General features: G+C 47.6%; 1 protein-coding gene across 5 annotated transcripts in view; it reads left to right on the top strand.

Moving 5' to 3' along the window:
- Positions 1–12,982, top strand: part of GON4L (gon-4 like) — a 62,986-nt gene that overhangs the window by 9,719 nt on the left and 40,285 nt on the right. For all 5 annotated transcript variants that reach the window (XM_032845147.1, XM_032845146.1, XM_032845145.1 and 2 more), the window contains 3 exons: positions 9,545–9,738; positions 10,276–10,350; positions 10,526–10,576. In XM_032845147.1, coding sequence (XP_032701038.1) covers positions 9,545–9,738; positions 10,276–10,350; positions 10,526–10,576 — 320 coding nt within the window. The remainder of the gene's footprint in view (positions 1–9,544; positions 9,739–10,275; positions 10,351–10,525; positions 10,577–12,982) is intronic.

The following is a 12,982-nucleotide window of genomic DNA, read 5'->3' as shown; positions in this document are numbered from 1 at the left end:
GGTCTGGAGTTTTTCTTCTTTATTCTGTTAGTGATGTGGAGATTTCTGTTGATTCTTGCTGTCAGATTTACTGAGATATAATTTGCATTCAACAAAGCGTATCCAGGGAGCTTTGAAACATGAATATGGTTCTGTAACTGCCACCACCGTCAGCACATGGGACATTTCTCTCGCCCTGAAAGCTCTCTTACTGCCCGCTGCCGACCTGCCTTCTCGGCCCGGTCTCATCCGCCCCTCGTTCTGCCCTTGCCGTGCTCTCCGCTGCCTTCTTTGCTGGTGCTCATGAGCGGTTGGGAGCCGCCGCCGCCTGGTGCAGCGCTTTGCAGACTCAGTCGTGTCCTTTGTCGCCGAGTAGCGCCGCTCCCTGCACACCTGCCACCGGTGACTTGTTAGCAGCCCATGGACATTTGGGTTGTTTCCAGGTTTTGCCTGAAGACGCTGTAAACATTGACATATTAGGTCTTTGACAGACACAAGTTTTCATTTTTCCCGGTGGATCACCAGGAGGGCCTTCCGGGGCTTATGGCGGACGCACGTGAGACTCGAGGCTGCAACCCGTTTCCCACCGCGGCTGCACCGTCTGACGCTCTCGGCAACAAGACTCACGGCCAGTCCCCGCCTGCGCGGCGGCTGCCCGACATTTACGTTTTACCCATTTCAGTAGGTGTATTTCCTTGTGGTTTGAACTTGCCTCTCCCTAAGGACGAGTAACGCAGGGCCCGTCTTCTCGTGCGTGTTGACCGTCTGTAGATGTCTGGTTCCTTACAGAGGTGGTTCCCGGACCTGCGCACGGGAGTATGGTTGGCTCCCTGTCCGGCTTGTTCGTCTTGCCCGTCTTCCTTTCTCTTTCTTCCTCTTCCCTCTTTGTCTCCCCCTTCTTCCTCTTGCTCTGTCCTGCTTTGCTGGGCGCTGGGGAGGACCCTCAGTACCGCCCAGAGGAGTGGCGCGAGCAGACGTCTCCCCCTGCGCTCGGCCCCCGGAGAGCGCTCAGTCGTCCCCGGGGGCCACGGGAGCCGGAGGCCGTTCTCTGCTCCCCGGGAGTTGTGCTGAATTGATGTAGATTTGGTGAAAAGCTTGTACTACGTCTGTTGAGATTTTCTTTTGTTTCTGCTTTTGGTCTGTTGATGTGGTGAATTATATCGATCGATTTTCAAATTTCTAAGCCATTTTGCACTTCTGGGGTAAACCACACCTTTTGATCGTGATGTATTACCCTTTTTATATATTGCTGGATTGGACTGGCTAATATTTTAAGGATTCGTGTACCTGTGGCCAGTAGTGTTCTTGTATTGTCTTTGGATGGTGTGGTCTTGGGGTCATGCTGACCTCGTAAAGTGAGTTGGTAAGTGTTCCCTCTTCTCTTTGTTTTTGTGTTTTTCATGGTTTTATTTTTGGAAGAGCGTGTGTGAATTGGTGGTATTTCTTCCTTAAATGTGTTGAATGCACCAGTGAAGTCCTCTGGGCCTGGAGTTTTCTTTGTAGACGTTTTTAATTATAAATTCTGTTGGTTCCTTTCTCCTCCTCTCCTCTCCTTCCAGGTTTTATTTATTTATTTGAGAGAAAGAGATTGAGTAAGAGAGAGAGAAGGAATGGGGGGAGGGGCAGAAGCAGACTCCCCGCTGGGCAGGGAGCCCAGGACTCCAGGATTCCAGGACCCCAGGATCATGACCTGAGCTAAAGGCAGATGCTAAACCGACTGAGCCCCCCAGGCGCCCCTGAACTCAGTTTCTTTAGCAGATACAGGGCTGTTCCAATTATCTACTTGTTCTTGAGTGAGCTTTGACAGCTGGTGTCTTGCAAAGTATCTGTTTCATCCAACTTGTGAAAACGTTGGCATAAAGGTTTTCATAATATTCCTTTGGTGTCCTTTTTTTTTTTTTTTTTTTACAATTTTATTTATTTATTTGAGAGAGAGAGAACGTGAGTGTGCAGGCACACGTGAGTTAAGGGAGGGTCAGAGGAGAGAGAATCTAAGTGGGCTCCATGCTCAGCGGGGGCTCCATCCCAGGACCCTGGGGTCATGACCTGAGCCGAAATCTGACGCTTAACTGATTGAGCCCCCCAAGCGCCCCCTACTTATTACATATTTTAATAATAGTATTTGAGGCATCCGTTTGCCTTTAAGCGCTGGTGTTAGCTGTGCCCACACACGTGCTGTGTCGTATTTCACGACTTCAGTTAGCTCTGCTGTGGCCCTTTGTGATATCTCCTTTGCCACACGGCTTGTTTAGAAGTGTGTAGTTTGGAGAATCCTTGCTCTCTTTCTCTTACTGGCTTCTGATTTAATTCCCTTGTCTCCTGATTGTACTTTGTATAATTTCATTCATTTTTTACTTATTTTTTACTTATTGATGTTTATTTTGGAGCCCAGAATATTACCGCCCCCCCGTCTTTATTCAGATGTTGAATATAATCTTTATGTAGTTCTTCCATTTGTATTCGAAGAGAACATGCACTCTGTTGTTTGGAGGCGACTGTTCTATGAAAGTCGATTTCGCTGGTTGATAGCATTGTCTGGTTCTTCCCTTTTTACAGCTTTGTATGGGGGGCGGTCTGTTTGTCACTTACCGGGAAAGAACTAATGAAGTCTCCAACTTGAACTGTGGATCTGTCTGTATTTCCTTTTGGTTCTACCTATTTCATTTCTTAAAGTCTTATTTATTTAAATAAAAATTTATTTATTTATTTGAGAGAGAACGCACGCATGTGGCAGGGAGGGGCGGAGAGAATCTTAAGCAGACCCGCGCCCAGCACAGAACGCAATGTGGGGCCCAACCTCATGGCCCTGATGAGATTGTGACCTGAGCTCGTAGGTGTCAGGAGGTGGCTGCCGGAGCTTCTGAGCCAGCCAGGCGCCCCAGGTTTTGCTTAGGTAGGTGATCTCTGCACCCTACGTGGGGCTCACGTTCACAACCCCAGATCAAGAGTCGCATGCCCTTCTGACTGAGCCTGCGCGGTGCCTCTTAAAGACTTTTTTTTTTTTGTATTCTCTGTACCCAGTGTGGGGTTTGAACTCACAGCCCTGACATCAGGCGTCCCATTCTCTACCAGCTGGGCCAGTCAGCTCCGTTGGCTCATTCGGTTTGAGTGTCTCTCAGTTTGGGCTCAGGTCATGATCTCAGGGGTGTGGGATGGGGCCCTGCTGCAGGCTCCCCACTCAGTACAGAGTCCGCTTGGGGTTCTCTTTATCCCATTGCCCTCCCCCTGCTTGTGCACATGCTCATGTGCTCTCGTTTTCCCTGAAATAAATAAAAAACTTAAAAAAACAATTACTAAATTTTTACTTTTACCACATGCAAAACAATACAAGAACTTTATAGCAATTTCACTCCACGTATCTACTCCTGTCTTTTGTGCTATTAATATTATATTTTACTTTTTTGTAAGTTTTAAATCCCTAAGATGTTATTGTCACTACTTTAGTCAGTCAGTATTCATTTACATTCATCACACAGTTAACCTTTCTGGTGTTCTTTGATTCATCCTGAAGTTTGTTTTTTTTTTTTTTTTTTTAAGATTTTATTTATTTGACAGGGAGAGACACAGCAAGAGAGGGAACATAAGCAGGGGGAGTGGGAGAGGGAGAAGCAAGCTTCCCCTGAGCAGGGAGCCCAATGCGGAGCCGATCCCAGGACCCTGGGATCATGACCTGAGCCGAAGGCAGACACTTGACAACTGAGCCCCCCAGGCGCCCTCATCCTGAAGTTCTTTGCTTTGCCTTTATCGGGGATCTTTTTTTTTTTTTTTTTTTTCCCATTTTGAAGATTTTCCTTTAGTATTTCTTGTTAACCTGGTCTTATTTATGTCAGTGAATTATCTCAGATTTTATTTGTCTGGAAAGAAAATATATTTAGTTTTGCTTTTCTTTATTATTTGTATCTATCTTTGTTTCTATCTATGTACCTGTCATTATTTATTTTTTTAAATGTTGAGGTTTTTTTTTGGTTTTTTTTTTTAAGATTTTATTTATTTCGGGGCGCCTGGGTGGCTCAGTGGGTTAAAGCCTCTGCCTTCGGCTCAGGTCATGGTCCCAGGGTCCTGGGATCGAGCTCCGCATCGGGCTCTCTGCATGGCAGGGAGCCTGCTTCCTCCTCTCTCTCTCTCTGCCTGTCTCTCTGCCTACTTGTGATCTCTGTCTGTCAAATAAAATCTTTTTTTTTTTTTTTTTAAGATTTTATTTATTTATTTGACAGACAGAGATCACAAGTAGGCAGAAAGGCAGATGGTGGCGGGGGGGTGGGGAAGCAGGCTCCCCACTGAGCAGAGAGCCCGATGTAGGGCAATGTAGGGCGATGTGGGGCTGTGCGGGGCTCGATCCCAGGACCCTGGGATCATGACCTGAGCTGAAGGCAGAGGCTTAACCTGAGCCCCCCAGACACCCCTCAGGTTAGGTCCTCCTTAACGTGCTTCCCTTCTTTAAAAGATCACAGTTCCTTAAACCCTTTCCGTGAGGGCTGTTCAGTGCCTTCCGACGACTTTATATATTTTTCCACTTTTATGTACAGTTGGCCTTGAATGTGGGGGTGGGGCGCTGTGCCCCACACAGTTGAAGATCCACATAGAACTATTTTTTTTTTTAAAGATTTTATTTTATTTTTTTATTTGACACAGAGATCACAAGCAGGCAGAGAGGCAGGCAGAGAGAGGAGGAAGCAGGCTCCCTGGCGAGCAGAGAGCCCAATGCAGGGCTCGATCCCAGGACCCTGAGATCATGACCCGAGCTGAAGGCAGAGGCTTTAATCCACTGAGCCACCCAGGAGCCCCTCCACATAGAACTTTTGACTCTTCTCAGACATGACCTGCTGCTGACCAGAAGCCTTACCGGTAGTTGATGAACATGTTTTCTCTGCTATGTGTAACATATACTCTGTCTTTGCAGTAGAGTAAGCCGAAATAAAGAAAAAGGTTATGAAAATCATAAGGAAGAGAAAATACATCCATAGTACTATACTGTATTTATTTTTATTTTCATTTATTTATTTATTTTTAAAGATTTTATGTCTCTGTCAGAGAGAGGGAGCACACACTTGCAGGCGAGCAGCAGGTTCTCTGCCGAGGTAGGAGCCCCATGCGGGACTTGATCTCAGGACCCCGGGATCGTGACCTGAGCTGAAGGCAAACGCTTAACCAGCGGAGCCACCCGGGCGCCCCTGGCCTGTATTTATTGAAAACAACCCACGCACATGTGGGCCTGCACAGTTCAAACCTGTGTTGCCCAAAGGTCAGTTGTAGTTTGTGTGGTTCTGCCGTGGTTTTGGGGGCAGGTTTCATCTGTGAAGAACAACAGTGTCGTCGCGGCTCCCGAGATCCCAGCCATGTGGCTGCGGGGGCCATTGAGCGGCTTCGGTGTCGGAGACCCTGGCGCGCCATGGCTCGTGCGCCCACTCAGTCCACTCTGCGGTCTGTCTGCGGCGCATTTGACTTGCCGGGTATTGGTTACATCATTAGCTCTAATTTTCAGGGAATCTCTTGTTTTCAGCCACATTCCATCTTTCTCATGGAAGGAAAATTAGATTTTCTTCTGCATTTTTCCTAGTCTGACCTTTATAGAGGCGCTTCTTTCTTTTAGGTTTACATTTCAGCTCCTCAGAGCCAGCGGGATCCCCGTATTTTAGAAGATAAAGGATTCGCTCTACAGCAGTGTAACCAATAGTAGAATTATCTGTTCTTTTTTTAACGGTTGGTGCAGTGTGTTGGAGTTCGGATGTATTACATTTTCCTTCGTGTACTCCCTAATAACAACTCCGCAGTAAAATCAGAGATCAGAGGAGAGACAGGTGCGATGCAATTTAGACTTTTAACCCCATTTTGATGGCCTGTTGATAAGATAGCTCCTCTAAATGGAATTATGTTAATTCTAATGATTTTTCCAGGAGAAATACACGCATTTAAATTTTATGATAAACTTTCTTCAGAATTCATTTAAATAATTTAAAAAAAGATTTTATGTATTTATTTGACAGAGAGACAGTGAGAGAGGGAACACAAGCAGGGGGGGTGGAAGAGGGAGAAGCAGGCTCCCCGCTGAGCAGGGAACCAGATGAGAAACTCAATCCCAGAACCCTGGGATCGGGACCTGAGCCAAAGGCAGACGCTTAACGACTGAGCCACTGTATGTGTATATGACACATATACAAGGATCTTATTTAAATAATTTTTATGTTTCATTTTTTTAAATAGTATTTTTAGTCGGGCTAAGTGTTTCAATGTATATCTTAAAGCATTGCTACTCAGGGTGGGGTCTGAGAACCAGTGCCAGTTTGAGAACTGGTTTGAAACAAATTATTTATGGAGACCCAGAGTAAAAATTTAGAAATTTTGTAACATTTGACATGATGGCTACATTCTTAATTTTATTTTATAAAAATATAAGTCTAGGGTGCCTGAGTGGCTCAGTCATTGAGCGTCTGCCTTTGGCTCAGGTCATGATCCCAGGGTCCTGGGATTGAGCCCCACATTGGGCTCCCTGCTTATCAGGGAGTCTGTGTCTCCCTTTCCCTCTGCCCTTTACCCTTCTCGTGCTCTCTCTCTTTCTCTCAAGTAGATAAATAAAATCTTAAAAAATAAATATAAATCTATAATGGTTTGGTCAAAAGCAAAACTAGCTCTTCGTCAAAGACAATTTGAGAAACTCTGTTTTAAAGGACAGCTTGATTCCTCATCAACTAACTATATAACATTTCATAAAGTTTAGCTGCTTCCTTTGTATATTTCCTTCATTGGCCTTCTTTGTTGGGTTTTGGCTACATTTTGTATGTCTAAATTTTATAAAGAAGATTTTATTGTTTTGGTGATGTTTTAGTTAACAAACTTTTTTTTTTAAGATTATTTATTTATTTATTTATTTGACAGAGAGAGAGAGAGAGAGATCACAAGTAGGCAGAGAGGCAGACAGAGAGAGAGGAGGAAGCAGGCTCCCTGCTGAGTGTAGAGCCTGATGCAGGGCTTGATCCCAGGACCCTGGGATCATGACCTTAGCTGAAGGCAGAGGCTTAACCCACTGAGCCACCCAGGTGCCCCAAACTTTTAAAAGATTTATTTATTTATTTGAGATTGAGAGAGAGAGAGAGAGAGAGCATGAGAGGAGAGAGGTCAGTGGGAGAAGCAGACTCCCCACTGAGCAGGGAGCCCAATGTGGGACTCGATCCCGGGACTCCAGGATCAAAACCTGAGCCAAGAGCAGTTGCTTATTAACCAACTGAGCCAACCAGGCGCCCCGTTAACAAACTTTCTTGTTTCTAGTATGGTGTTAATAGTTTGAACTTATGTCATCTCTTTGAAACTTTTCCTCTCTAGATTAAATTTTTTTTTAAAGATTTTATTTGTTTATTTGACAGAGACATCACAAGTAGGCAGAGAGGCAGGCAGAGAGAGAGGGGGGAAGCAGGCTCCCCGCTGAGCAGAGAGCCCGATGTGGGGCTCGATCCCAGGATCCTGAGATCATGACCTGAGCCGAAGGCAGAGGCTTAACCACTGAGCCACCCAGGTGCCCCTAGATTAAATTTTGCAGTTGATAGTGTTATTAATAATGTGATAGGATAGGATCTTCCATGGGTGTCCGAAATCCTTGTTCTTTTTCTCCTGGGTCATTGTTGCTGTGGCGCAGGGAAGATGAGGAGGGAAGGGCATGTGGCAGAAGCCGAGGCCCGGCTTGGTTGGTCTGCGTGAGCGGGGGTGCAAGACGGTGGGGGCCGCAGAAAGAGGTGGTCTGGAGAGAATGGGTGGAGAACTGGTGAGGTGAGAAGAGAGATACACAAGAACTTTTAGGGAGTCAGTGTGTAATTCCCCTTTTGCTGGTTTCTCAAAATAAAAGTGGTAAAGAGCTTTATCATTCTTTAGCTGCTTTGGGAGGTTTTGTAATTCTTTGCAGGTGTCATCTTGTGGGTCATACCTCGGAGCAGCACGGTTGATTCAGAAGGTACCACTCTGAGATGTGCATGTTTGAATTCTGCCTTTTCTTTTTTTCCCTTAAAAATCATTATCAGAAAAATTTCCATGTTATTTAAAGCTCTTTGTAGACATTTTTACTTGTTTTTGCCTTTGCTTGAAAAGACCATTAAAAAAAAAAGTTTTATTTATTTAAGTAATTTCTGCAACCAAGGTGGGGCTCAAACCCACAACCCTGAGATCAAGCGTCACTTGCTGTACTTACTGAGCCATCCAGGTGCCCCTAAAAAGTTTTAGTGGCTCTGTTACAGTCCGGTGTATGTTTGTACCGGTGCTCATTTTACCTTCCTGTAATGTTGGACATTTAGTAGTTTCCCATCTTTTTGCTAAAATTTAGTACTTTCCCATCTTTTTGCTAAAATAATTAATGTTGCAGTGAGTAGTGTGATTATTAGTCTCTGCACATCTAATTGTTTCCTTAACAATAATTACTGGATTAAGAGTTGTACACATTTATCACATTCTTGGTGTGTGTTCACAAGTGCAGAAGCTATTGTTTGAAGTCACTAATAACTTTCGCTATGTAAATATCGCCAGGGTATGACTTGAAGGTCACAAAATCTTTTTAGACAGAGAAGGTCACGTTCATGTTAATCCTGTCTAATCCTTGTTTTCAGAGGGTAGCAGGCCTGAAAGCATTGGAAGGATGAGAACCTGTATTACATGATAATGTATCTCAAGACTTTGCAGATTCTGCTAATCAAGTTTTTCTTTGGGGCGCCTGGGTGGCTCAGTGGGTTGAGCCTCTGCCTTCAGCTTGGGTCATGATCTCAGGGTCCTGGGATCAAGCCCCGCATTGTTGGGGGGGGTGTCCCTGCTCAGCGGAGAGCCTGCTTCCTCCTCTCTCTCTGCCTGCCTCTCTGCCTGCTTGTGATCTCTGTCAAATAAATAAATAAAATCTTTAAAAAAAGAAAAAAGAAGTTTTTCCTTTTGTCTGGTTATATGCTCTTGTAGAACGGAGGTAATTTTGTCCCCCCACCTCCCCTTTTTTGGTACAGTTCAGAGTGAATTTTTTATCCTTTCCTCCTTGTTTTTCGCTTTTCTGAACTGGGTAATGATAATGACAGATTACACTGTATACTGTTTCACTGGCATAAAGCACTTTGGTTTATATTATTTCACTTCATCTGCATGGTATCCCGGAGAGGCACATGTCTGTATTTGCAGAAGAAGGAAATGAGACTCCTGCTGAGGTCGCCCAGCACTGAGACACGAAGCTGGGGTTTCTGGTGTATCATCTGGGCTGCACACGGTAGTCATTAGGACTGTGGATGCCAGGGCTGGAGAGCAAGGCTTCAGAGCCTGTCTCTGTCATTACTCGCCCTTGGGAAAGTTTCTTACTCTGCCTCAGTTTCTTCATCTGTACAATGGGAAAAGCAGTAGTCCCGGCCTCCTCAGGTTGTTCGCAGGAGTAACTCCGTCCTTGTGGTCGTGTAGAGGGCTGGCTGCTGCACCCCGTCTGTAGCCGCCGCACCTGCCGCTTTCATTTCCAAGGCCAGCTGGCCGGCAGCCTCTTTTCTGTCGCTGTTGGCTTGCTGGGGTGGGTTCTGGGAGCCGCGGTCTGGAGAGTCTCATGGTGTTCTCGGTTTATTTGCAGAAGAGCAAGGTGGTGAAGAAAGTGAGAAGAGGCGAAGAAAGAGAAAGGGCACCAAGCGGAGGCGGGACGGCCGGGGTCCCGAGGGCGGGGCGTGGGCTTGCGACCTGAAGCTGGATGCTGCGCTGGACCGCACGCTGGAGGACGGCGCCAAGCAGCACAACCTGACCGCGGTCAACGTGCGCAACATCCTGCACGTGCGTGCCGGGCGGCCTGGGCGCGGGGGCAGGACACGGGGCTCCCGGGCTCCTAGTGTGGGACTGGCTGACTTTGGGAGGTGCCTCTGCCCCAACCCCGCTGCACTCAGCAGCCACTCGGAAGGACCCGGGCAGGTACACCGCTCTGCCTCCGCCGCCTTGCCGGTTTGGCACACCTGAAGGCGGTAATGTTGCAGTGGGCGCGCTCTTCTGTGGGTCCGGAGGTCTGCAGGGATGCCTGGGGCACAGTCTAAGCTGTGCACGCAGGGGTGTCCGCACGGCTGATTACAGAACTTTCCTTGCTGGTTACCGTTTCCCAGACGCGTAGAGTCCGTTACCCGCACCTGCACTCCTGCTTCTGGTAGCTGTGGCGTCGGGCTTCCCTGCTCTGTTGCAGCTTGGACCTGGGTGCTTCTGGCCAGAGCCGGCCTTCCCCCACCTGGAAGCCATTTCCGTATCCAGCGGAGGCGCAGGGAAGCGGCTGTTACCTTGTTAACACATCTTTGTTGCATAAAGTGGGATTTCATCTTTCTGCAGGAAGTCATCACAAACGAGCACGTGGTGGCGATGATGAAAGCAGCCATCAGTGAGACGGAGGACATGCCGATGTTCGTGAGTAGTTGATGTTGCCCTTCCCTGCGCGGGGCAGAGCTGCTGTCGACGGGCGAGCGCGGGAGGTTGCTCGGGGGTCTAAACACTGGGGCTGGGGGCAGAGTTAACGTCGCGGAACCCCGGATTCACATGATGAGTGTTACTGACTGTTTCCTTCTTATTTTCCCTGCCTCAGGAGCCCAAAATGACACGCTCGAAACTGAAGGAAGTGGTGGAAAAAGGAGTGGTGGGTGTTGTTTTGTTGTTTTTGGTTTTTTCCTTTCATTTGGTAAATAAGGTCTAATTCTAGGTTATTTGCAGGGGAAAAAATATAGGAAAGATTTATCATAGCCTAGGTTTGCCTCCTTCAAAGAAATAGCTGTAAAAGATGAGTGGAGGCAGCGTCCAGAGCCCTCATCCTCCTTACGTCCGTCGTCGAGGATGTCCTGCTATTCTGTCCGTGCAGTAGACTGGTAGACAGTTGGAAGTCCTGACCAGAGCAGCCTTTCTGCTCAGGGGACACGTGGCAAAGGGTTTAGAGGAGTATTTTTCCGAGTGTGTCCCAGGGGATACTGTATCAGGTCACCCTGGCGTGGGGTCTCTCACAAGCGCTCACTGAAAATGCGTGTTCCTTGGTGCCGCTCAGACCCGGAATAGGACCCAGGAGTAGGGCCTGGGAATATGCATTATTGGAAACAGCTGGTGGTTGTTTCGCACACAGTGGGGGATGAGAGCCACAGGAAGGCTTCTGGAGTACTCTGTCGCAGATGCTGGGACCCATTTATTTCCTGTTCAGCAAGCGCCTGTCCCGTTTGTGTTCTGTGTCCTTCACAGGCAGGCTATGGGCGATAAGCAGTCTGGTTTATCTCTGATTGTGACAAAGATATCCCTAGTGGACCCCAAATGCGTGTTGTTGTTTTTGTCCCTTTGTCCGGGTCTGTTTTCTGCAGCCCCATAGAAGAAATGAACCTGTTCCTCTTCCACATGGCCTTTCCTCTAGTAGAAGAAAACTAGTGTGTCTTTCTTTCTTTTTTTTTTTTTTTAAAGATTTTATTATTTATTTGGCAGAGAGAGAGATCACAAGTAGGTAGAGAGGCAGGCAGAGAGAGAGAGGGGGAAGCAGACCCCCCACCAAGCGGAGAGCCGGATGCGGGGCTCGATCCCAGGACCCAGGGATCATGACCCGAGCCGAAGGCAGAGGCTCTAACCCACTGAGCCACCCAGACGCCCCTAGTGTGTCTTTCTATCATATTCTTTGGTTGCTAAATGTCCCCTAGCTTTTTTTATTGGGCTTCACATGACAAACAAGGCTATGAGTACATTCACCAACCTGATCCTTTTCTCCAAATGTGCCTAGTTTGTCCATATCCTTTGAAGAGTGTGCTTGACATGGAGTTCCTGCCCCGGATGGGGGTTAGCTGTGCAGACCAAAGTTAGGGTCCTTCTGTGTTCCAGACACAGCCCTCCTCCCAGTGCGGCCTAGTAGCATTGGCTTTTTGTGACGGCCATGTCGTGTTCTTTTGTCCAGTGGGCTCAGTCTGGTTGCACAGAGTGAAATTTCATCTTCAGAATGATGTAACCCTCCCAAATGAGCACGTGTGGTAGCTGTGGTGAAAGCAGCTGTCAGTGAGGCGAAGCTGTGTGAGTCTCCTGACGTGCAGAGTATTAGTAACAATAAGTCCATATTTGGTCTGGAGACAAAGAGATCTGGGTCAGGCTCTGGATTGTACTGACAAGCCATGAATGAATGCAGAGAAGTTGGACAGGCCAAGACCACAGTTTAGGTGGGGGAGGGAGGGTTAGACCCCCCCGCTCTTCACTTCTTAATGCTCAGTAGGCTGACTTCAGCACCGTCCCAGACGCTGCCGCTCCCTGTCCTGGTGGATTTGGCTGTAGGGAACCTGGCTGGTTCGGACGCAAACATGGGAAGGGGTGTGGGCCGGTATCAGATCATTCCCCTCACCCTGTATGGCGCCTGGCTCAACCGAGTGAGAGAAGTAGCTGGAACAGGGCGGGGTGAAGGACAGGTGGGGGGCCTACGGCTCCTTGTGGAGACGGAACCCAGTGGCCTGTTGGATTTTATTCACAGGACTCGGGTCACCTTAAGTGATCAAGGAGTTACACACTTAGGGGCATTTTTTTTGTCGGCAGCATATAAGAGCCTTAAAAAAGTTCTTTAAAAACGTCTCACCCCAACTCCATTATTTTATTATTTACTAATTTTTTAAAAGGGATCTTCTTTTGGGACACCTGGCTGGCTCAGTGGGTTAAGCTTCCGCCTTTGGCTCCGGTCATGATCCCGGCGTCCTGGGATTGAGGTTCACATTAGGCTCCCTGCTTGGCAGGGACTCTGCTCCCTTTGCCTTCTGTTCCTGGAGCTTGTGCCCACTCTCTCTCTCTTTCACTCTTGTTCTGTATCAAATAAATAAATAAAATTAAAAAAAAAAAACGATTTTATTTATTTAGGGGCACCTGGGTGGCTCGGTCATTAAGCATCTACCTTTAGGTCAGGCCATGGTCCTGGGCTCCTGGGATGGAGCCCAACATCAGGCTCCTTTGCTCATCGCGGAGCCTGCTTCCCCTCTGCCTGCTTCCCCTCTGCCTGCTTCCCCCCTGCCTGCTTCCCCTCTGCCTTCTTCCCCTCTGCCTGCTT

This window comes from Lontra canadensis, unplaced genomic scaffold, assembly GCF_010015895.1.
Source record: "Lontra canadensis isolate GAN:19392208 unplaced genomic scaffold, GSC_riverotter_1.0 scaffold160, whole genome shotgun sequence".
Classification (NCBI taxonomy): domain Eukaryota; kingdom Metazoa; phylum Chordata; class Mammalia; order Carnivora; family Mustelidae; genus Lontra; species Lontra canadensis.
The sequence above is the reverse complement of the archived record's forward strand: the minus strand, read 5'-3'. Positions and strand labels throughout refer to the sequence as shown.